Raw genomic sequence first — 23194 nt, 5'->3', positions numbered from 1 at the left:
GGAGAAGAAGGGAGTTCTAAAGAGATGGGATAACACAAGTGAAAGAGCGACCCCCAACCGCGAAGAGGCATGGGAGGTGGGATGCAGAGGAGAAGCACGTGAGGAAGTGTTGTGGAGCAGAGGAAATTGACTGCGAGTAGGTCAAAAAGGTATCATAGATGGAATGAGTCCATGTACAGTTTTGAAAAGCATCTGGATGTTTTTAGGTGCCACTAGCTTAATTTCTGATAACAGCTACATGCAACGTTGCTTTGAGTCTTGAATATATCATTCAGAATAGTCGGATCCAGGACACAAAATTGTGCTGTTAATAAGCAGTGCTGCTTTACAAATTCCAGGCAGCAACCCCAGCAAAAGAAAGAGAAGCGGGGAAAAAAACAACTTTTCTGTGATGGTTCAATACCAACAAGCATCTGCTTTCCAGAGAGCTCATTCTGGATTTTAAGGTTTGCGTAATGTTGCTCCTTAACAGATTCAGTTTATGAGCCAATAGTATTGCAAAACTGATTTAGTTAGCCTCTGTACACATCTTCTGTTGTAAATAACAATAACATGATTGTTATCTCTAACACCTTCCATCCAAAGATCTCATCGTGTCTGAATTAAATGTATCCCTGTATGAGAACTGTTTAATTGATACTATCCTTTAACTATCAGTGGATTGATCCTGGAAGGTGATGAGCACTGTGGCCCTGATCCACCAAAACACTTAAGCACATGCTTATCTTGAAGCCAATGGGATGACTCATGTGTTTTGAAGCTAAGCACATGCTTAAGTGTTTTGCTGGAGCAGAGCCAGAGTGCTCATCACTTTACAGGATCAAGCCCTTACTTGGAAACCCTAACACACTTTTTTTTTTTTTTGGTCTGCTCAGAGGGTTGCGACGATAGATGCCACTGGCAAACCATCTCCTCAACCATGGTTAAGCCATCTGGTTGGGATAACCTTTCTGAGGTTAGAGAGAGCTTGATTAGCTTTCCCTTTTTGGATTTCCATGTGTATATGCAGCAGACGTGCTGATACGCTGGCACCATTTTGACTGACACACAGGAGACCAAGCTGGGGACTTCCAGAACTCAACGCATAAGCCGATACCTCGCGCTAATGCTCTCTAGGCAGTAACAAGCGCGTATCCTCAGTACCGAGAGGGGCCTATAACTCACATTTACCAGTGGGTCACACTAATGCACCAGACAGAGATGAGGCTGTGAAATACTGGAAGTGTTTCGAAGGACGCCGGTTCCCAGGAGATTTGCCATTTGGCATGCAGACTGGAAACATGTGGAAATGCTTTGAATACACGATCAAACTTTTCTGGATGTTTTTTTCAAACAGGAAGTGAAAGTTAATACTGGAGGATGATCATGGACTACATTTCACAAATGGCCCTTTCTCTCTCGCTCTCTCCATTAACGTGCCCTAGAACCAAATGGTCCCTGTGTCTGAAATCTGGGTCTGAATTTTGCAGCTTGAGCGCCTCTACTTAAAACCTTCTAAGAATTGCCCAGTGCTAATAAAAAGGAAATCATCAAGGCCTTGGCAATCTGCAGATTTTAAACCCAATCATAAAGGATTTTTCTGGCTGATGTTCATTCATAGATTTATATATTCAAAGGCTAGAATAGACTATTAGATACTCTAGCCTGACTGCCTGTATAAAAGAGGCCATAGACTTTACCCAGTTATACCTGTGTGGAGCCTAGTAAGTTGTATTTGACTAAAGCTTATGTTTTAACAGGATTTGAGTCTCTACTGACTTTGCAGGATCTGATCAGGGGAGATAGTTGTTCTGAATTTGGTACAACACATCTGTTGGCACAAAATTGCTGGCATAGACGTGAGTGTAGAGATAATGTAAAATCCACCCCCAGATGTGGGAGAGGCTGGTTGGAAAGATTGAGTGATGACAAAAGAGTGTGTTTTTTTTTCCAATCAGATGCCAGTGGCTCTGAGAGCCAAGATGCAACTTGCCTTCCTGTCTGAAAAGAGGGATTATACAGATCAGATTGTCATAAGACGCAATGAGTGATGCATGGGCAACTAGTCTTCTCTTTCTCAATGAAGGTGATTGTGTGACAGCTTCAGTGTTTGTCTCCATAAACAATGGGTTACAATGTTTAAATGCCCTGGAATGTGCTTAAAAAAACAAGCAGGCTCTAAATTAGCTGACATGGGCGCCAGTTTGTGGTCCGGGCTAGAGGAGCCATGAAAGTTAGTAATAGGGTGTAAAGTCCCCTTACTGCCTTGTACTGGCTACCCCGCTCTCCGATAGCAGAGTGAGGGGCACAGCAAGGGCTTTGCAGGGCTGCGGCAGGTCCCCCCCACACTCCCATTGTGCAAGTGGTTGGGAGGGCCCGAAGGGGTGGGGGATGGCAGAGCCTTGGCTCCACCCTATAGTGCATCAGGCAGCATGCACTGTTCTGGTATAGATCTGGTGGAGTTTACTTCTTCCTTGGAGCAGCAAGGGATCCGGGAGGGTAGTTGTGAGACTGCCTCACAATCTCCTTTCTAGGGTGCTCCAAGGACAGAATGAGAGCAGACTGTATAGTCACGATCTAGCCCATGGGGATTATCTGGCATTTCTTTACCTGGGCTTTGAATCACCGGGGATTCTTCCAAACAGACCACAACACTTTGCTGGCTGCTCAATAGTAATAAAAAAAGCAAATAAATACTAGTAATTGTACTTGTACAGTGAAGAGGTTTTGAAATAAGTTCCTCTCTGTTCATATTACAGCAATTTGGCAAGCCAACTCCTGTTTTGAGAAAGTGATCATTATTGAGCAACCTAAGGTTTGAGATGATCCATGTTCTGTTGTACCAACACATAGTCTTGACGTACGTCACATCCTGCAAGTGCTTTACAAGTCATTAGGCCTTGCAGCACACTTGTGAGTTAGGGAGGAGTCATTAGCCCCAGTTTGCAGTCAGGGGAACTGAGGCACTGAAAAGTTTAAGCAACTTGCTCAAGGCCACAAAGGGATTCTGTGTCAGAGCCATTATTGGCATTCCAGGATTCCTTGGTTTCTGCTCAGGTCATGAGGTCTCATTTCTCCCTTGTAACTTAGGATGGGAGGACCATGGGAAGTTCAGTTTAAGGAGCTACGGTGGACTGTTGTGAGCGTGAGTGCCACAAAGTGGTCTTGGGTTGGGCAATGACCCCGTGTCTCTGAGACTCCTCTCAGTGATGACGTGGGTCTCCAGCTCCTCTGTTCTGTTACTGCTGGGAAGGAGGAGAGCTGCCTGCTCTGTCTCCTTCCTTCTCTTGGTTGCTGAAGGGAGGGGAAGGGGGTTGTTTTCTCCCTCCTGGTGCTGGGAGAGAACAAGAATTTTATTCCCTTTTTCCATCTAGGCTGCCCCTGCCTGCCTGCTGTTGGACAGCATGGGCTGTGGGGGCACTGGTAGCTCCTGGTACTTCCTTTGTCACTGCCTTTTAAGGGAAGGGGGGGGGGGGCAAGATTCCCTGTGGCTCTCTCACCATTGTGAGTTTGCTCATTGTTCTGCTCATGGTGGAGCTGGCCAGGATTGGAAGAGTGGAGTGAGTGGGCAGGAAATGAGATGGAAAGGAGACTGAGTGGGTGGGAGAGGAGTGTAACCCTTTTGGGGTTTAGAGAGCATGGCCCCTGTAAATCTTTGTCCTGACTGGGGGAGTGCTGATTGCCTGGATCCGGGACACTCCAGGACGGAGCCAGGAGGAGCACTGTGCCAGGGAGGAATTGCCTGAGAAGGACAGGCCGGAGCTGGACCGGATCACCGCTGGCCAGAGCTGCATGGGGCTGTGAATACTGGAGCTTGCACTGGGGATAAGGAGGGAGGCTGTTAGCTAGTTAAGTGGGGAGGTTGTCCCTCTGTGTGGCTTTGCAGAGAGCGGCAGAAGAGGGCCCCGGAGGGGTTTGTTGGGGAAAGTTCACTGGCACCGAAGACGACCAGGAGCATCCAAGACTCACCATTGGACTGGAACTTTGCCAGGAATCCCAAACTCTGAGTGCAGACGCATTGCTCAGTGTCTGTCCTTTCAGACTGTGCTTCCACTGGGCCTGTGGGGCCTTGTGTTGAATGCAACCCTGTTTTACCGCTCTCCCTGGCTTTCCCCCTGATACTTTTCTCCATTCATCCCTCTGTGAATAAATATTTCCCTTTCCTATATTCACTGTAGTGTGTGTGTGTGTGTTCACTCAGGGGGGGAGGGTGTTTGGAACAGGTGCCCCTGGGGTGGAAGGGACTTTCACTGCTGCATTCCTACGCGTGGCTTCTCTTGGCAAGAACTGCCTGCAGAACAGACCCCATCTTGGCCAGGAGGGTACATATGAGGTCAGAGAAGCATTCTGGGGGAATCCCAGAAGATATGAAAATCTGGGAGGCAATTTTGAATTGAATTTGGAGATGAGAGTTGTGGAAAGGACGCCAGCAATCATAACAGAGGAACTGGGATGATGTAGCCCCATTTCCTAGAACAAGAGTGTAGCCTGGCTGCAGCATTCTGAATCCCTGGAACTTTGGTTGGAGAGCAGGGATTCAGGAAGACAGGGGAAGTAGGAACTGCAGTCACTGAGGCAAGGATGTGATTAGTACACAATTAAGACAGTACAGCAAGGGTGCGTGTGTGTGTGTGTGTGTGTGTGTGTGTGTGTGTGTGTGAAAGAGACAGAGGTGAAAGTAAGCTGGTACGCAAGAGCCAATGCGCCATACCGGGGTGGATTGGCTTCCCCTGGTGGCAATTTAAAGGGCCCTGGGCTCCAGCCACTGCTGGGAGCCCCAGGCCCTTTAAATTGCCAGCAGGGGAAGCCAGAGCCCTGCTGACGGACACCTGGGGAAGCGGCGGTGGGGCTCGGGTAGCGATTTAAAGGGCCAGGGGCTCGGCCGCCACTACTGCCCCGGGCCTTTTAACTTGCCGCCAGAGCACCGCTGCCACTACCCAGGGCTCTGGCAGCAGGGCTCCGGGGATGATTTAAAGGGCTCGGGGTGTTAGTGGCACCCAGAGCCCCGGGCCCTTTAAATTACCGCCCGAGGCCCCGGTTGCCACTGCTACCCTGGGGCTCCGGCAGTACGGCTCGGGTGGCGATTTTAAAGGGCTCAGGGCTCCCACTGCCACTACCCTCCGGGGCCCTTTAAATCGCCACCTGAGCCCTGCTGCTGGAGCTCTGGGGTAGCAGCCGCGGGGCTCTGGCGGTGATTTAAAGGGCCAGGAGCTCCCGGCTGCTGCTATGCAGCAGAGCCCCGGGCCCTTTAAAGCTCCGCCAGAGGCCGGGGCCCCCTCCGATGCTGATTTAAAGTGCTTGGGAATTTAAATGCCCCGCCTCTTCTGGTAGAGGTCATGCCTCTTCCGGTTGAGGCTCCACCCCTCCTAAGGACTCCGGAGTATAGTAAGCCCTTTAATTACTTTCACCCCTGGAGAGAGAGAACCCAGGGTAACACCAAGATCTCTGGTTTCAGGAATAAAGTTAGTCTGAATGTTGGCATATTTATCTAGGCAGCCCTGCCAACGCATCTATAGATTTTATTTTATTTTATTTATTTATTTCAGTTCCCCACGTTGTGGTTTGGTTTTACGCTGTGTACAATAGGGACGAGGAGGAGGCTGCGCAGCTCATTTGCACAGGATTAGAACTCAGTTCTCCAAAAACTATTGCACTAACCCCACAGTGTGACCTACAGAGAGATTCAGAATTTCAAAGGAAGAGGTTATTAAACTGACAGTGAATCGCATATTAAGATTACATTGTCTGAGGATTGTAAGACAACTGTTGCTTTTTATTCAGCTGTGAAAATGTCCATGCTGCTAGAAGGAAGCTGTAAAGATTTAGCTGATGGAATTATAAAGTGGTGTCTCACTGATTGTGCTGTGACGGGTTGGATCACAGAAACCCCCTTGGGAGCTGCCACCCGATGTGCAAAGACTACCCCTGCTTCTGCTTTCCCTGCCAGCTCAGGACTCCAGCACCCTGTCTTGCTGAGCCAGACACTCCCGTCTGGCTCCGGACACAGATCCAGGGTCTGAATCTCCTGTTCCAAATCTGCAAGTTTACCTGAAAACAGCTCGCAGTAGTGTGCTTGTCTTTAGCACTCAGATGCCCAACTCCCAATGGGGTCTAAACCCAGTTAAATCCGTTTTACCCTGTATAAAGCTTATGCAGGGCAAACTCATAAATTGTTCGCCCTCTATAACACTGATAGAGAGATATGCACAGTTGTTTGCTCCCCCAGGTATTAATACATACTCTGAGTGAATTACTAAATAGAAAGTGATTTTATTAAATACAGACAGTAGGATTTAAGTGGTTCAAAGTAGTAACAGACAGAACAAAGTAAGTCACCAAGCAAAATAAAATAAAATGCGCAAATCTATGCCTAATCAAACTGAATACAGATAATTTCCTCACCAGTTCCAGAGTGCTCCCTTTTACAGGCTAATCTCCTGTTAGCCTGGGTCCAGCAATCACTCACACCCCCTGCAGTTACTGTCCTTTGTTTCAGTCTCCTTCAAGTATCCTGGGGTGGGGTGGAGAGGCTCCTTCTTTAGCCAGCTGAAGACTGTGCTAGGATTGTATGTGGATGCTGTTGGGAATCTCTCTGCAATGACCAATGCACACTGACCTCAGGGGGCTGGTGGTAGCATCTAAAGCCTTTTCCCTTCTAGGTTGTTGGTGCTGATCCAGTCTCTGCTGGTGCTGATGGGAAGTTATCACCATCTGATGCTGTCTGTTCAGTGATTTATATAAAATGAGGATCATGGTCTCAGTTCAGTTTGTAGCAGAAAAGAGTCCAGATCACAAAAGCCACTGCCACCGTTGACGCTAGTTCCAAGGGAACATGGCTTGAAGTGGGCTGAGTTACATGAGGTTGCACACCCAGCTAAGCAAATTAGAGGCCTCGAAGGTGGGTCTGTTGCTGGGGAGGAGGCATCATCACTGTATTCAGACTAAGCTGCCTGAGACCTGAACCTTTGTTACAAGGAAATCTGTTGGTCAGCGGTGGGATCCAATGCAATCCGAGACCATTCTGAACTGACCTTTCCCAACGGAGACGCCAGTGGCTGACTAGACATGAAGAGTGAACTAAAGGTGATCCCTCCCTGTCAGAGTTGAGACATGTTACAAGGGTGCATGTGAGATACTTTCATGGCCACTGCCTTAACTGTACCTGTTCTATGGATAAACAAACGTCATGGCTGTCAAACGGGCACACCTTCCATGGGGGCTAAATTCACATAAACACAACTCAGACACCAGGAAAAATACCCATTCCGTGTTTTGTGACATGCAGCCAGTGAAGCCAGTTCAAGTCTTTTTAGGAGAGCGTCTTGAGGCACTTAGGAAACCACTCCATGTGTGGTCAGGTTAGCCCTGTACAAAAGTGGGTTTGAGTGTCGGCAGAGCAGGTATTTATTTATGCCACTGGGTTTGGCAGGCGCCCAGGAGTATAGTACGTTTTGCTCCATTACTGTTGAATCAGCTTTAGTTTATGGGAACTTTATATAATATAAATCTGTAGTCTGAAGGCTAATTAACAGAGTTTCTGCTTTGGGTTTGTTTCTGGAGTGGGGTCCTGGGGGACTCCTTCCCATTAATTTCCAATCTTCCTATTTCAGTATGTTTTTGTTATATCTTTCATGCGTTTCAGTGCTACCCTCTCATTTCTAACAGGGAATAAATGGGTCCAGGGTTCAAATTGACAGTGATGGTGGATTACAGTGGCATGCCTCTAATAGGAATATTACTTAGCACCTAGAGAGGGTTTTGCATTTTTCAGATGCGGGTATTTAACATCTTGATCCTTACGTGCTGTGAGCAGGTTGCACGAGACTGTTGCACCCCAGTGCAGGTAGAGGCTCTATGTGGGCACAAGTGAAATTAAACTGAAGGTGGATCCTTTATGCAGCGATGTCTCAAGCCCTCTGCTCTCCTGCTTCCTTACTCATAAGCATGCAAGGTGTGAATAGGATGGAGAAAGGGGGTTTTGGAGGAGACATGGGATTAAGTATGATCATAATGAGTCTTATGAGACAATTTCCACATTTAGAGCTTGATCCAAAGCCCACCAAACTTAATGGAAAAAATCCTGCTGGCTTCAGCGGCCTTTAGGCCCCGCCCTTTCGCCACATCCTGTTTACGTTAGGTGATTAATGCACAATGAAGTGCTAGCAGGATCAGTGGCTACCCTCCCAAATGGTATTGTGCCTGACCCCAGCCTAAAAAATGCAACCAATTCCTTGTCTTTTCTCCCCACCTTTGTGCATGCGTGGAGGACTGATGTTTTGTATGAAGGTCCTGGGTCTTTGCAGCCATGTTTGCGAACCAGGTTGGGCCGCAGATAGGCCAGCAAAAGTTCAGAGGCTCTGAATCACATTGCTGACCCTGGGGTGTATTTCAAACAATTACACTTCGGGGAACCAATGTGGAGAAAGCGACAACGTGGCTCTTTAGCCCCTTGGAAATAGAAACATGAAGCACAAAGGAGGCCTTCATGAGCAGATTGCCCCTTAAGTCATTTGTTTCCTAGATTTCCTGCCCCTGCTGCCGACATGCCAAGCCAGAGCGTTGGGTTTTAATTTTTCATAGCGTTTTTAAATCGATACATTTGCAAAGGTAAACATGCCTCAGCACTGAGGGCTTCCAGCCAAATGAAAAAGTCGGCTCTGAAAAATCAGCTCTTGGAGAAAGGTCAAAGCAAGCACACGCTAGAGTTCATTGGGTCCATATGTGTAAACTTCTGCTAAGGTGGGACAGGCCCAGCCAAACACTTACTCACAGAAGTGAGGCTCATTTTAAAATAAAAGCATTGAGCTGCCCTTAGGGATGCCTGTGGTCTGAGTGATAGGATTTAACGTGTTGAATGAAAAAAGCCTACATCCTCTCTCGCCGCTTGGATTTCCATTACACTTTATCCATTCACTCTAATAATTCTAATTCTAAAGAAGGTTGGGGAGGATAATGTGCCATTTGGCATTAATTCCCATCACTCGCAGTTAGATAGTCTTAGAGGGGAACCACGCTGAGCTTAATAATCTCCAGCGACGTGTCTATAAAAGCTTAATTTTGCTATGAAGATGCATGCCTTTCAGCCTTTAATTTAATAATCAGGAAAGGTTTCTTTATAAGTTGTGCCACCTGCGGTAGTAAATAGAAAGCGGGACAATGCCTGTTATTTCATAGGCTTGCTTGATGTTTAAACGGTCTGTGGCAAGAACTGAGCCACTGACAGCTTTTTCATTGGGATTGTTATTTTTTTTACCTGTGATTTGTCAGAACTTGCTATCAAAAGGAAGAGCTGAGGACTGGGCGTCTCTGAAGTGAGGAGATTTCATTTAGAACAGCGGATGAGGAAATCCTCTTCTTGCCAGTGAATTATAATAGTGGGTTGGTTTGGGGGGAGGGGGAAAGAGTTGGTAGAAGAGAAGAAAAACAAATAGAACTTATGGCGTAAAAGTAGGTTCCTTAAAAGGTTCTATGGTTATGTGCTGACCTTCCCTTCCTCCACCTTAGACAGTGTTTGATCTCCCACATTAGGCCACATGAATGCCCTGGTTCACCTGCCTGGAAAGGTGTTATTCTTACAGCTTCTGCCGCTGGGCTCAGAAATGTTTCTGCAGCTAAAGAGCTACAGGAAAAGAAGTCTGAGCTGCATTTGCGAGGACTGTTGCCAGAGGTGAAAGCATCACACCTCCCTGGTGCTAGTACACCATTAAAGGTCTCAGAGGACTGCTCAGTAGGTGGGAGTGCTTGAAGATTAGTCTGGCTGAATTATTCCGTACCTCACACCTTTGTATTGAATAGCAGAGTAGGGTACATGCATTCCATGTGCCAGGTTAGTGTGATATGAATGCTTGTTCGCTAAGATTAAGGGCCCGATCCTGAGCAGTGCAGGGAACCCATGACTCCCACTGAAAAGCCCTGAGGCAGGATCTTTAAATCCATTACCATAAGGGGCCTGACTCAGCACTGAGTCAGAGCACCAGGCCACGGTTCAGTGCACAGTTGATCGCAGTGGGTGGGAATGGCTCAGTCAGGAGCAGTTCAGGCGTGAATGGGAGACATGAGAACATCCCGGGGAAGGTGGAAGCTTGGAAGAAAGAGTCTGTCTGGGAAAGGGCAGACCAGGCTAAGGTGAAGAGTGTCCAGGGTGCTTCTCAAGGTTTTGGTGGCTCCAGGTCTCATTTAGCCTTCATCTACCCCTCCTGACTGCTGGAATGAGAAGGGACTTGGGGTTAACCAGCAGATACCCAGCCATTCGTTTGTTATAATACCTTGCACTTCTGTAGCCCCTTCAAAGCATGCCAAGACCTGAAAGTGCTTTGCAAACAGTGCACAATCCTGTGGCTCAGGGAAGCATTATTACTCCCTGTGTCGAGGTGCAAGAACTGAGGCACAGGGACATTAAGACTGAAATTTTCAAACATGGGTTCCTAAAGTGAGGCACCTAAACCCATACTTAGCATATAAATGAAATGTGCAGATTTTAAAAGCTCTAGTGGGCTGATTTTGAATCGGTTATGTCATGCAGAACATAACAGCATGATCCCAGGGGGGTGGGTAGAAAGGATCACTGCTCCGTGGATTGGCATGTACATAGAATATATTAACTTTCACTTTGAAATCTCTTACTGTACTGGATCCTAATTATCCTTCCAAACTTCCAGCTTCATCTGGCCAAAACTTGGGGGGGTTCGGTTAACAAGATATTTCAGTATTTTGGAATTTGCTTTCAAAGTGCAAATTTTAGCAGACTATCTTGCAAACCAAAGATCCTGGAAAATTTGGTTTGGGAACACTGAAACATATTCCTGAAAGGGGATAAGTGAAATTGACGTTCTTGACTGTGTCACATATGTTATTCATTGAATCATGGTTGCTATTCCAGCCAGGGCTCTCTGCTGCAGAACTGTGGACCCTGGAACACTGGCAGCTTTCCAATGTAACCTGCTTGTGTTTTGACTAAAGTTTTGTGTCGAATTTGTAATAGATTCAGCAAAACATCTTGCTTCAATGAATTCATCAGAAAATTTCCGACCAGCCCTATTGTCAGCACCATAGGTGCCAACTCCATGGGTGCTCTGGGGCTGGAGCACCCATGGGGGAAAAAAATGGTGGGTGCTCAACCTCCGATCACTGCCTCCCCCTCTCTCCCAGCGCCTCCCGCCTGCCACGATCAGCTGTTCAGCTATGCAGGAGATGCTGGGGGGAGGGGGTGGAGTGAGGGCAGGGGGTTGGAGCAGGGGTGGGAAGAGGCGGGGCGGGGTGGGGCCTTGGGGAAGGGATGAAGTGGAGGCGGGGCTTGGGTTGGAGCTGGGAGGTCGAATACCCCCCTGGCAAATCACAAAGTCGGCACCTATGGTCAGCACCTAATGGGAGCACAATTTTTGGTTCTCTGGTCATAGAAGGACTAGAGAGGTAGTGGTATGGTTCTTATTTTTGCCTCTGCTACCCTGGATGTTTGAATTTATTCAAATTAGAAACAAGGCACCCATTTTTAACATTGAGGGTGATTAACCACTGCAATAAACTAACCAAGGGATTGCTGGATAGGCCATATCTTGATATCTTCAGATCAAGACTGAATGCCTTTCTGGAAGATATGTTTTAGCCAAGCTCAAGTTTCTGGGCTCAGTACAGTGAAATTCTATGGCCTGCATTGTATACAGGACGTCAAAGTAAATGATCTAATGGGTCCTTCTGGCCTTCAAAATCTATAAATGCCTTCACATTACATCTAAGAACAGCCGTGGAACTGGGCTTTTTTTTTTTTTTTTTTTTTTAAATACTATTTTTTATTATATCACAAACATTTTCCCCTGGATCTTTCAATAGATGTTAGTGTGTTAACTGATGTGACTCTCATGGGTCTCCTGTTGACTTCAGTGGGAGTTTTGACCATCTGAGGATGGCCAGTTCCGTTGCTTAGAATCTAACTTTTGTGTGTTTGCAATTTGAGGAAGTGCCTAGCATGGCAAATCCAAGCAAGATAAATAAGATACATGAATCTTATAGGGCCATATTCAAGCCTGGTGAAGAATTCTGTCTGGGCACTATATGGCCCACAGCACCGCACAACAACACCCCTGTTGATGTAGGGAAGTTCTATCCTCATGTCACTGATGGGGAAACTCCAGAAGAGGGTAGAATAAATGACTTGCCTAAGGTCACACAGGAAATATGTGATGGAGCTAGGAATTGGTCCCAGGTCTCTTGAGTACCAGTCTAGTGTCCTATCCACTAGACCAGCCTTTCTACCCTGGATGGCACTTCAGTGAAATTGCACCACTAATACCAGTTCTGAATTTGGCACATAGACTTTAAAATGAACTAATAAACCAAGCCATCATGATGTCTGTTCAGAGATAATGCTGACACTCAATCTTTGGGCATCATGGATGTGAAAATAACTGCTGAGACAACCTCCCATTATTATGCAGCTTTTGCAGATTCTGCTCAGAATAAACAGAAGCACTTTTAAAAGATTATTAATTATCCTTCCCCTGACAGATACTCGGTAGGAAAACCATTAGTGGATGTCCGGGTGAACTCTCGGTTTCTGGAGCAGTGTCATTGTTTTCTGCTTTTTCATTTTCTTTGCAGATCTGAAACCTTGGGTGTCGAATTTCACCTATCCAGGTGTACACGACTTTTCTCAGCTCGCACTGGATGCCAACAGGAATCAGCTCGTTGTGGGAGCAAGGTAAAGATAATCTTGTAATTAGACTAGAATTGCAGTTCAAGCTCTTTCCCTGCAGGTTACTGGCTTCAGGGTAGATTGTCTGCATGTCTGTCTCTCAAAGAGAGGGCTGTAATTATAGAGGGATTTTAGAATCTCAATATAATTGTAAAGAATTGAAATCATGACTTTTTTTAAACCATCTGAAATGCAATTAAAATAAAACAGGAAGCTGCTGTCTCCCAGGGAATAACAGATGTTAGAAAAGTTCTAGTAGGCCAGTGTAGTCCATCGCTCTGCCAATGCAGGATTGAGCCCGATGGTTTATTTATCGGTGGTTTGTCTAGTCAAGTTTTCTAGCTATACCATGTTCATTATTGAAAAGGCTCCCATCTCTCTGCAATGCCATAACTGGAACAATTGTCTTTTACTTTCAACTCTTTTCCCCCGTTGGCAGAGTTCAAATTTAACCCTGCTGTGCAGTGTTCCTTGTGGATGTTTTGCTTTTATTAACTAAGAATATATTTGCACAACCAGAAAATCTGAAATCTAAGAGTAATAGGTAACAAATCAGTGGCAGCATCTTGCAGATTGGTGTCACGTAATGAGATATGCATGTCTGTGTTAAAAGTAATTACAGACAAAAGCGTTGCAGCGGCAAGACTGCCAGGGAAGAGGTTATTCCAAATACTGGAGCAAAGAATAGGCAGATTGGAACACACTGTTCTTCTGCCAGAGTTATACAGATGGTGAATGGATTGGGCAGAACAGCCCGAGTTAGCTGCTCAAAAATAAATGGGTTTTATGAAGGAGGCAACCTAAATTTCCTAATTCAATGAATGGGCAAGAGATGCATGTAGTGTTTTAGATGGCTGAGGTGAAAAGTGAGAGTGGTAAATTAAAAGCAACTGTTTCAACCTTCAGTGTCCGCATGTGATGGCCCTGCTGCCTTTTGGTCCAGAAGGGGTAACCTGGGGAAAGGGATAAAGGGCTTTGTGGAGGACGTGTACTGCCCTACCAAGTATGTGACAGAGCCGTTTGAGATGTGCTAGCTCAGGGTTATCTCATTACCTGTTGGGCAGTGGCAGGAGCAGCTAAGGAGAGTTGATTGTAAAGACCCAAATCAGACTAAAGCCAACATTTGCGCTGTACAAGAACTTGCTGACTAGAAGAGAATAAAAGCTTTAAAAGGGGGATAGTTGAGACCCTGTGAGACAATCTGCATGGCTACAAACTGAAGTGTAGCAGCTTGGCCGAAAAAAGGATGGTGCAAATGGAGACATGCAGAAAGACTGGGAAACCCAAAGGGAAACCTATAACTTCCCCGAGAAGGAAGCTGCAGGGAATGTCACTCTGGGGAGATAGCCTGCTGGAACTGTGGATGGTGAGAAGCATCTATAAGGAGACTGTCCTTTTGCAGCAAGTTGAGGTGCTGCTATGGAAAAGCAGCCAGAAAGCATCATGACAAGAAGTCTCCATTGTTCAGCCTGCCCAGGGGATGGCCAGCTCCAGCAGGAGCTATAAAATGTCTGTCCCTTGTGGAATTCACATGGGCTCTGAAGCGCAGAAGTTGTTTCCATAAACAGACATTGCAGAAGAGGCCATTGGTAGGAAGGAAGTGACTGAGCCCTGTTAAAGGGCTGTAAACTGGCAAGCAGAGAGGGCCTGGGTTTTGTGAGACTGTTGGCCACTGTGATATGGTCTGATGCCCTTCGTTTGATCTAGGACTGTGCAGCTGACAGTGATGGAGGCCTGTGTGCTTTGTAGGGGAGTGATTAAGAGCTGTTCTGAATATGCCTATTAGTGTTTGGCAAAGAAGCAACTCAATATTTTAAAGGAAGGTAGACCAGGACATGAATTAGAAATGCTTTTTTCTGGATCAGGTCAAAAGAACTGCTTCTGAGTATCAAAGGGGAAAAGATATATATTAAAAAAGCCTCCTTTGGAGGGGTCAGATCACTGGTAAACAGGTGGCATGGCACCTGGGTACTCCCAATGCCAGCAAACACTGATCACAGGGCCTTGGTAAAGTATGAACAAAAAATGATTGTGTACTAGCTAAGCTGAAGGCCTGGAGTCTGGATGGAGGCCCCAGAAGAGTTACCTAAGTTCCACATATTTCTGTAAGGTTGGGATTGCAAATAAGTTCGGAGATCCTTAGCCTGCAGGTCTGGCACCGTGAGTTGATTGAAACTCTCTGGAGAGCCCTGGAGCCTGGTAGCTTAGTACCTCAGATAGCAGCCTCTGAGCAGACTTTTGGCTGAATATAGGCTTTTACCTGCGTAGCTGGCAGAAAGTTCCAAATAGTGCTGTCAAACTGTGCCACTTGGGAAACATCACTTCCAGCCCCGGGGCCTCTTCAGTTGTATCCAGAGTGTGGCTGCCATTGAACCATAAAATGAATAAGTGCTACCATCTGACGGTGCAAAAGGAGTTAGCGGCTGTGATTGCAGAGCCATTGGCTATTATCTTTGAAAACTCATGGCAATCTGGGGAGGTCCTGGATGACTGGAAAAAGGCTAATGTAGTGCCCATCTTTAAAAAAGGGAAGGAGGAGGATCCGGGGAACTACTGGCCAGTCAGCCTCACCTCAGTCCCTGGAAAAATCATGGAGCATGTCCTCAAGGAATCAATTCTGAAGCACTTAGAGGAGAGGAAAGTGATCAGGAACAGTCAGCATGGATTCACCAAGGGCAAGTCGTACCTAACTAACGTAATTGCCTTCTATGAGGAGATAACTGGCTCTGTGGATGAGAGGAAAGCAGTGGACGTGTTATTCCTTGACTTTAGCAAAGCTTTTGATACAGTCTCCCACAGTATTCTTGCCCGCAAGTTAAAGAAGTATGGGCTGGATGAATGGACTATAAAGTGGATAGAAAGCTGGCTAGATCGTTGGGCTCAACGGGTAGTGATCAATGGCTCCATGTCTAGTTGGCAGCCGGTATCAAGCGGAGTGCCCCAAGGGTCGGTCCTGGGGCTGGTTTTGTTCAATATCTTCATTAATGACCTGGAGGATGGCATGGACTGCACTCTCAGCTAGTTTGCAGATGACACTAAACTGGGAGAAGTGGTAGATAGGCTGGAGGGTAGGGATAGGATACAGAGGGACCTAGACAAATTAGAGGATTGGGCCAAAAGAAATCTGATGAGGTTCAACAAGGACAAGTGCAGATTCCTGCACTTAGGAAGGAAGAATCCCATGCACTGCTACAGACTAGGGACCGAATGGCTAGGAAGCAGTTCTTCAGAAAAGGACCTAGGGGTTACGGTGGACGAGAAGGTGGATATGAGTCAACAGTGTGCCCTTGTTGCCAAGAAGGCTAATGGCATTTTGGGCTGTATAAGTAGGGGCATTGCCAGCAGATCGAGGGACGTGATCATTCCCCTCTATTTGGCATTGATGAGGCCTCATTTGGAGTACTGTGTCCAGTTTTGGCCCCACACTACAAGAAGGATGTGGAAAAATTGGAAAGAGTCCAGCGGAGGGCAACAAAAATGATTAGGAGGCTGGAGCACATGACTTATGAGGAGAGACTGAGGGAACTGGGATTGTTTAGTCTACAGAAGAGAAGAATGAGGAGGGATTTGATAGCTGCTTTCAACTACCTGAAAGGGGGTTCCAAAGAGGATGGATCTAGACTGTTCTCAGTGGTACCAGATGATAGAACAAGGAGTAATGGTCTCAAGTTGCAGTGGGGGAAGATTTAGTTTGGATATTAGGAATAACTTTTTCACTGGGAGGGTGGTGAAGCACTGGAATGGGTTACATAGGGGTTGAATCTCCTTTAAGGTTTTTAAGGTCAGGCTTGACAAAGCCCTGGCTGGGATGATTTAGTTGGGAATTGGTCCTGCTTTGAGCAGGGGGTTGGACTAGATGACCTCCTGAGGTCCCTTCCAACCTTGCTATTCTATGATTCTATACCAGATTATGTTGCATGGGCAGAAATTCATTGCAAACCAGGAAACTGGGACTGTGGCAAAATCCTGGTCTGGGAGTTTATATTCATGTTTGGCATACCTAGGAAGACACAGAATGTCAGATCATAAGTATGGGAATCTGTCAAAGCTACTTCCTATTGTCATAGTATCTGGGTACCTCACGATCTCTTATCCTCGCAGTCCCCTTTTGGGGTAGGGGGATGCTATTATCCCATTGTTTAGAGGGAGAATTGAGGCACAGAGAGACTAAGTGACTTGTCCAAGCTCACAGAGGAAGTCTGTGGCAGAGCGGGGTCTTGAATCAAATCTTCAGAGTTCTAATCTCGTATTTTAACCACTGGACCATCCTTGTCAAAGATGCTGAGGAGCCACAGATCTCATTGACTTCAACTCGAGTTGTGGGTGCTCAGCCACTCTGAAAATCAGGTAGTGTGTGCTCAGGTAGAAATTAAAACACAACAAACTTGTTCTCGCCCACAATCTGATGGGTACGTTGAGAGGTTGAATAGCACGTCGACTATCAAGTTAGCAATAGGGACAAGATGTGCAGTCCTTAGTTCACCTCTGAATCTGATCCAATATTTCTCTGAGAGTGTGACTGAGATGAGTTACTGCCATTTGTTATGATGGCTTACATTCATATCACTCAGCCTCCTGCTGGCTTTGCCCCCTACCAAGTCATCTGTGGCTGAGAAATTACTTTGCCAGTTGAAGTATTCATGGGAATGTGATCAAGCAAGGAGCATGAGAGTGTGTCTGATTATATTGCTTGTAGGAGGGTATCTGAAATCTGTTGCAGAAGCTGGAAAGAAACTCAGAAAAGAAAATAACCTCCACTCTTACCATGTTAAGTTTATTGAAGAACAAAATAAATGGTCTGATTTAAAAGCTGCATCCCAGTGTTGGAAAATAAACAAGTCTGGTAATGTGCGAAAGAAGGACCCTCCTTCAGAATTTACAGAGAAATTCAAAAGGCCATTGAAATTTTTTTAAAGAAACTGCCTGATCTTCTCTATGAGAAAGAACATGGCAAAGTGTGAGAAATGTATGAGTAGACATTACTGCCGGTTAAAACCTTAATTAGGGGTGCACGGAGTTTCTTTACAGGGGGAACAAACGTGATTTAAAGTGCAGGCTTTAATCAATAGAGCTTTACATGGTTGATCCTCAGGTAGTTCAGAGGTAGACTTACCTCTTATATTAGAGAGACAAGGTGGGCGAGGTAATATCTTTTATTGTACCAACTTCTGTTGGTGAAAGACGCAAGCTTTTGAGATACACAGGCTTCCCTCTTATATGGTATTTTGCTAGCTGGAATTCGCTCAGGCACTCAGATAGCAGCTCCTAGGTTACATGTGAAGGTGCTAGAGACCTTCCAGGGGAGAGGTCCCAAGAGTCTGAATTTGCTGACTTCACGTCATGCTCCAAGTGTTAGCAGTCTCTCCGGCTATCTGTTGAGGAGAAGGAGATGAAAGAAATTTTTTTCAATTTGTGGCTTCTGGGATCTTTGAACACTGGCGCCGTTTGCTCAGTGTATAATTTTTTTCTGTGTAAAGTTTGTACATTTACCTAGCATTCAACATGGGCATTTTGATTACCTCATAATAAATAGAACATAGAATCAAACAAACAGACTTAGGTTGCTGGTGCTAGCCAGTGCGCACAAGCAGTTGCTGCTGTAATTGAACAAATAAGAGGTGGAGTTCCAGGAGTTGAAGCTGTGACAATGGGCATTTTAGCCCATTTTTTCCTTTCGTTAGCAATGGAAACAAGTGTTCCTTAATTATAACTTCAGGGTAGCACCATCTGCATTTCTGCCAAATAGCCTGTTTAATCGAGTACCTAATCTTATAACATTCCATCACCATGGTATCCACACACGAGGGTCTCAGTTAGCTCAAGACATAGTCTCACAGACAGCACTGTGTGAAAGACCATCTCAGCACAATGTGGGTTCTATGAAGATCATCTTAACCTCACAAATGAGGGCTAGATTGCAAATGTGCCTTACACTTCAGATAAAATGAATGTCAGTGATACCCCATCACAAAATAAATCACCCATGAGAGACACTTGCTTCTAATAGCCCATACAGGATAATTAAGTTTAAAAAATTATGTTCCAGAGACTTGGGTACAAGCAAACACAAGGTCATGATGTTTTTCTGAAAGCTCTAGAGCAGTGGTTTTCAACCTGAGGGTCCACAGACTATGTCTAAGGGGTCTGCGAAAGGTGACTGAAAATAAAGTTTCAGATCCTAGAAAAGGCATTCTGTTTTTTTTTTATCAAAGTATGTGAATACCCCCACCTACAGGTCAAAACCCAGAAGCCCACAATTTAGTGCCCTTTCTCACACTGCGTCAAGTGCTGTGCCAAGCCCCTGCAACATTTACTGTTGAATTCTGTTCAGTCAGTTTTCAGTCTAAGACTTCTATGATGGGCGTCTGTGGACCACAGGTTAAATTTCCATCTCCATTCAAAATTTGTTAGGGGTCCACGAATGAAAAAAGATTGAAAACCACTGCTCTAGAGAAACAACAACACGGCTACCCCCTGATACTTGCTCTCGAGAGTGGCCAACTGGATGATCCCTGGGAGGAAGGAGCAGCACGGCAGTGGCCGTTGTGCTTGTTGAAGGCAACGTCTGACATTAATTACACTGATATTCCTAGCACAAACTTCAGCTGACGAACGCGGCTTCCCGTTGAGAAAAACATACCCCAGCAATTGGCTAACCCAGGTTTCTTTCTAATGCACTCCTCTCAAAACCACTGCGTGGCGCTGCAGAGCAGTTTTTAACCTTGTGGTAATGGAGTTGTTCTCTTTGGCTGTGGTGCAAAGTTTGTGATATAGCAGATTTATATGGATAGTTCAACCTAAAGTGATTCTTTCTCCATCTGCTTGAAAGTTAAACATAAAGTTTCTGTGCAGTTCAAAGGGCATAAGGAACTCAGCAGCAGCAGAGAAAGTGGGTTGGTCAACAGTGAACCGGCATCACCAGCCCCGCATGCCTTCATTTGCATATAGAGAACGTAGATATCATCTGGAGTTTTAGGGGAAAACAGAAAAAGTTAAATAAGGATATTTGGCTAAGTGATGATGTTTAAGGAGGTGGGAGGGACTACCAAAAAAGATGTGAATAATGTAAACACCTAAGAGGAATTATTTAAGATGGCACAACAGAGTGTAACTAAAAGTAATACGGTGATAGTAAGAAAGACTTGCTGACAGTGAGATGCATTAGGATGTGGAATAGTCTCCCTAGGAAAGTAGTCAAAGCTCTATAGTTTGAATTTATTACAGCTTGCTTGGGCAATGCGTGGGAGAATATTGTAACCTGTCAGAGGGATGGAATAGATAACCTAATAACCCGAGCTGGTTGGGGAAAAGTATCATGGAAGTTTTTGTGATTCTTCCTCCCCCCCCGCCCCCCATGCCAAATATGAGATTTTGGGGAAAAAAATTCAGCCAGCTCTGTAGTTGTGTGAAAAAGAGGGTGCAAATTCCACTAACAATTTCATTTAAATGTTCCCTATTTTGTTTTTCATTCATTGCTACTGCTAAGGCATATCCACACCAAATTTCTGTGCTGTTCTGATTTCTCAGAATACTACTTTTATTCATTTATTTTTAACCTTCTATTAGACAGAACCAGAACTGCTCAACTGCATGTTATAAGCCCTATAGTGCTTTGGCTGATGGCAATTCTCCCATGGCTGGCCCATCTTCTGTTTTTGGAGTCAGAAGAATCTGAGATTTCACCTTCACTGCCAGTGTGAGGGACCAAATGGCCATGATGAGTGGCACAGTGACAAACATGAAGGCCTAGTGGGCTCCTTTCTTAATTGAGACAGCTGATTAATCGGAATGATATGCTGCCTGCAAGACAATCCCAGCTAAGAGAACTCTACAGTAGCTCTGCCTAGATTCATCACAGAGAATCGTTGCTAAGGGAAAAGCAGTTACTCATAGAGTAACTGCATCATATTACTGTGTACCATTTAGTACAGTTCTCTGCTGAGCAACTATTGATTTTTAAGAAAGAATGATGTTCTAGACAAGTTTTTCTTCAGTAGAAACGAAATTACTGGCCGATGAGATTACAAGCTGCAAGGGAGATGTTGGCAGATCAACTTTTCTCCAGCATCCATATGCTGGTCCCTGTAAATGAATTAGTAGAGTAGTGTTTGCATCACTTGATGAAGCAGGCATGTAATCAACCCTTTCTGAGTAAGAAGCCTGGAATCATCTGTCCGTGTTCTGGGCTTCTTCAGATGACAACTTCAGAGGTGTACATAGCCCTCTTAGAAGTGCAAACCACATCTGGGCCTCAGTGGGGACATTGTGGGCCAGTCTAGCATGAGATTTGGCCATCAGGACACCTGTGTATGTATTCTGATTCTGTTGCTGCCTTGCTGTGTGCTCTTGGGCAGGTCATTAATCTTTCTGTGGCTCCTTTTCTCCCATCTGCAAAAAGGGTTGTGAAACACGACTAAGTTATGTTTGCCGTGTGCTATAGAAATACAAAGTATTCTTTAGGCCTATAGCTCCACAATGTAAGGGACTAGGGCAGTTTGACTTAGCAGTCACAGCTGGGCTCAGGTCCCACCAGGGACAGTAGTCATCAAGTAGGATTTGGAGGAATCGCAAGACCCAGGTCCTGTAAGGAAGTGTCAGGGTCAGAGTCAGGCTGGAGTTGGAGACCGGAGATCAGGAGATCAGACAAAGTCTGGCATTGCAACAGGCCGAAATCTGTGTGACTGCCTAGACAACTTCCTGGGGTTAAATAGGATGCTTGGCCAGTCAGAGGGCCATAAGGTACCATCACGCTGAGTCTCTTGGATGGTACTTCTTACGGCACCTACTCTCCACAGTGATCCCCGGCTGTGTCTCTGCATGGCATCCTGTTGGCAGCATGGGAATATCAGCTGTCCCGGGCTCTGCAGGCCTGGGTTCTAGTCCCCAGATCCTTACAGAAGTAGGCAGAGAAGTCAGGAGTTCCAGCTTCCAGCCTTGCATTCCTAAACCATGTGGCTTCTAGCAAAATGCCAAAGCGAGGTGTTAGGATTTGTCTCACACCTCCGTCTGTATCTTGTTTTTATCTTGTCTGCTGTACCCAGTTCTGGTAACTACTGTAGTATATTATTGTAGCACCTTGGAGCCCCTTTCATGGTCCAGGACCCCACTATGCCAGGTGTTGTACAAATACAGAAAATTCCTTCCCAGAGTTACACCTTGAAGTCTCTAGTTTCTCAGATCACATGTCAGAATGCTTATAAGCCAGGGATGGCTTTAAACTTCCCTCATCTAGGAGGATCAGTCTGTATCAGTGAGCTGGGTGGCCCCAAAAGGCGAGAATGACACCTCTCTCTCCACCTCCACATTCCTCCCCCCACAAGCCATGCTTCTAATTGTGAATTAACATTATCTGCCTCTGTGTGTCCCAACTAGCCACCAGCGCTGGAAAAATTTGTGGCTTTGCAGTCTTCAGCAGAGGTCATTCTGAAGCACAGCTGAGTTACTCTGGGTTTTAGAGAAAGACGGTAAATACAGACGGAAACAAGATGTGAAAATGAACTACCACATTTAAAAGTAATGGAAGCCTGACTCTCTGTTCTCTGGCACCATTTTAAACTGTTATAACACCACTGACTCTGCTCGAGCTGCTCCTGATTTATAGCAGCATAAGTGAGCTCAGGATCAGGATTTCTTTTCATTAGAAGGAAGATTTATTTTAATCAGTAGGCATCGTGCTGACAGACTTGGTGACTGAAAAAAGAGAGGGCTTTGCAGAGAGCAGAGTACACATCTGTTTGTAGACTGGTGTGCCTGAAAGTATATTGTAAAATACTTATAAACCCTCTAGAGGAGATCTCGGCTTTTGTTCCACATCACGTTAAATGGCGTCTCATTAGAAATGCCCAGTTTCTCTTTCAGCTGCATTGCTCAGTGCTTTGGAGCCCTCCATACAATTCTTTCAAGGCAAGGCGGTTTTGGAGGGAGAATGTGGTAACGTGTTATAAAGTTCAGCCAGGGTGCGCTTGGCCAAGTGAGGTGGCTATTCAGTAAGCAGATTTGACTGTGGAATGTTATTGGAAGGAGAATGAAGTGGATATGTTTTTTCCACTCTTTAAGATGCATCAAGACTGTTCCCTTTCTGTAACAGCTCATGCTATGTGGTGGTAGGCACAAGGAGCATGTAGTCATTTTCAGGCCAGCCAATTAATAAATACTTTTATCTATAGGACTTGTACTACAATGAAGCTCTGAGAAACCTGCAAATAAACAGGATTTAGGTCCAGATTGCGGAGAGCATTCTTGTTCAGAAAAGTACGTAAGCACGTGGCTAAATTCCATTGATGTGAATAGGATTTAAGCATGGGTTTATAGTTAAGCATGTGCTTAAGTGCTTTCATGAATTGGGGACTTAGAGAAAAAGCATGATCTTACTACGAATACATACATTGTCTTGCACGATGGGACCCCAGTCTTGGTTGAGGCTGCTGGGTGCTGACGTAATACAAGAAATAAGAATAGGGGAGTTTTTAGAAACGCATTGGAGGTTGTGAGAAATAAGGGTAGTAATAATAATAATTAGCATTCATG

The 23194-nt window shown here is 45.5% G+C and overlaps 1 protein-coding gene across 8 annotated transcripts in view; it reads left to right on the top strand.

Moving 5' to 3' along the window:
- The window catches only part of SEMA5B (semaphorin 5B), a 345985-nt gene that overhangs the window by 188011 nt on the left and 134780 nt on the right, over positions 1–23194 (top strand). For all 8 annotated transcript variants that reach the window (XM_005279803.4, XM_005279806.4, XM_065561488.1 and 5 more), the window contains one exon: positions 12574–12673. In XM_005279803.4, coding sequence (XP_005279860.1) covers positions 12574–12673 — 100 coding nt within the window. The remainder of the gene's footprint in view (positions 1–12573; positions 12674–23194) is intronic.

Source organism: Chrysemys picta, chromosome 11, assembly GCF_011386835.1.
Source record: "Chrysemys picta bellii isolate R12L10 chromosome 11, ASM1138683v2, whole genome shotgun sequence".
Taxonomy (NCBI): Eukaryota; Metazoa; Chordata; order Testudines; family Emydidae; genus Chrysemys; species Chrysemys picta.
This window is presented reverse-complemented; position numbering and strand designations above follow the sequence as displayed.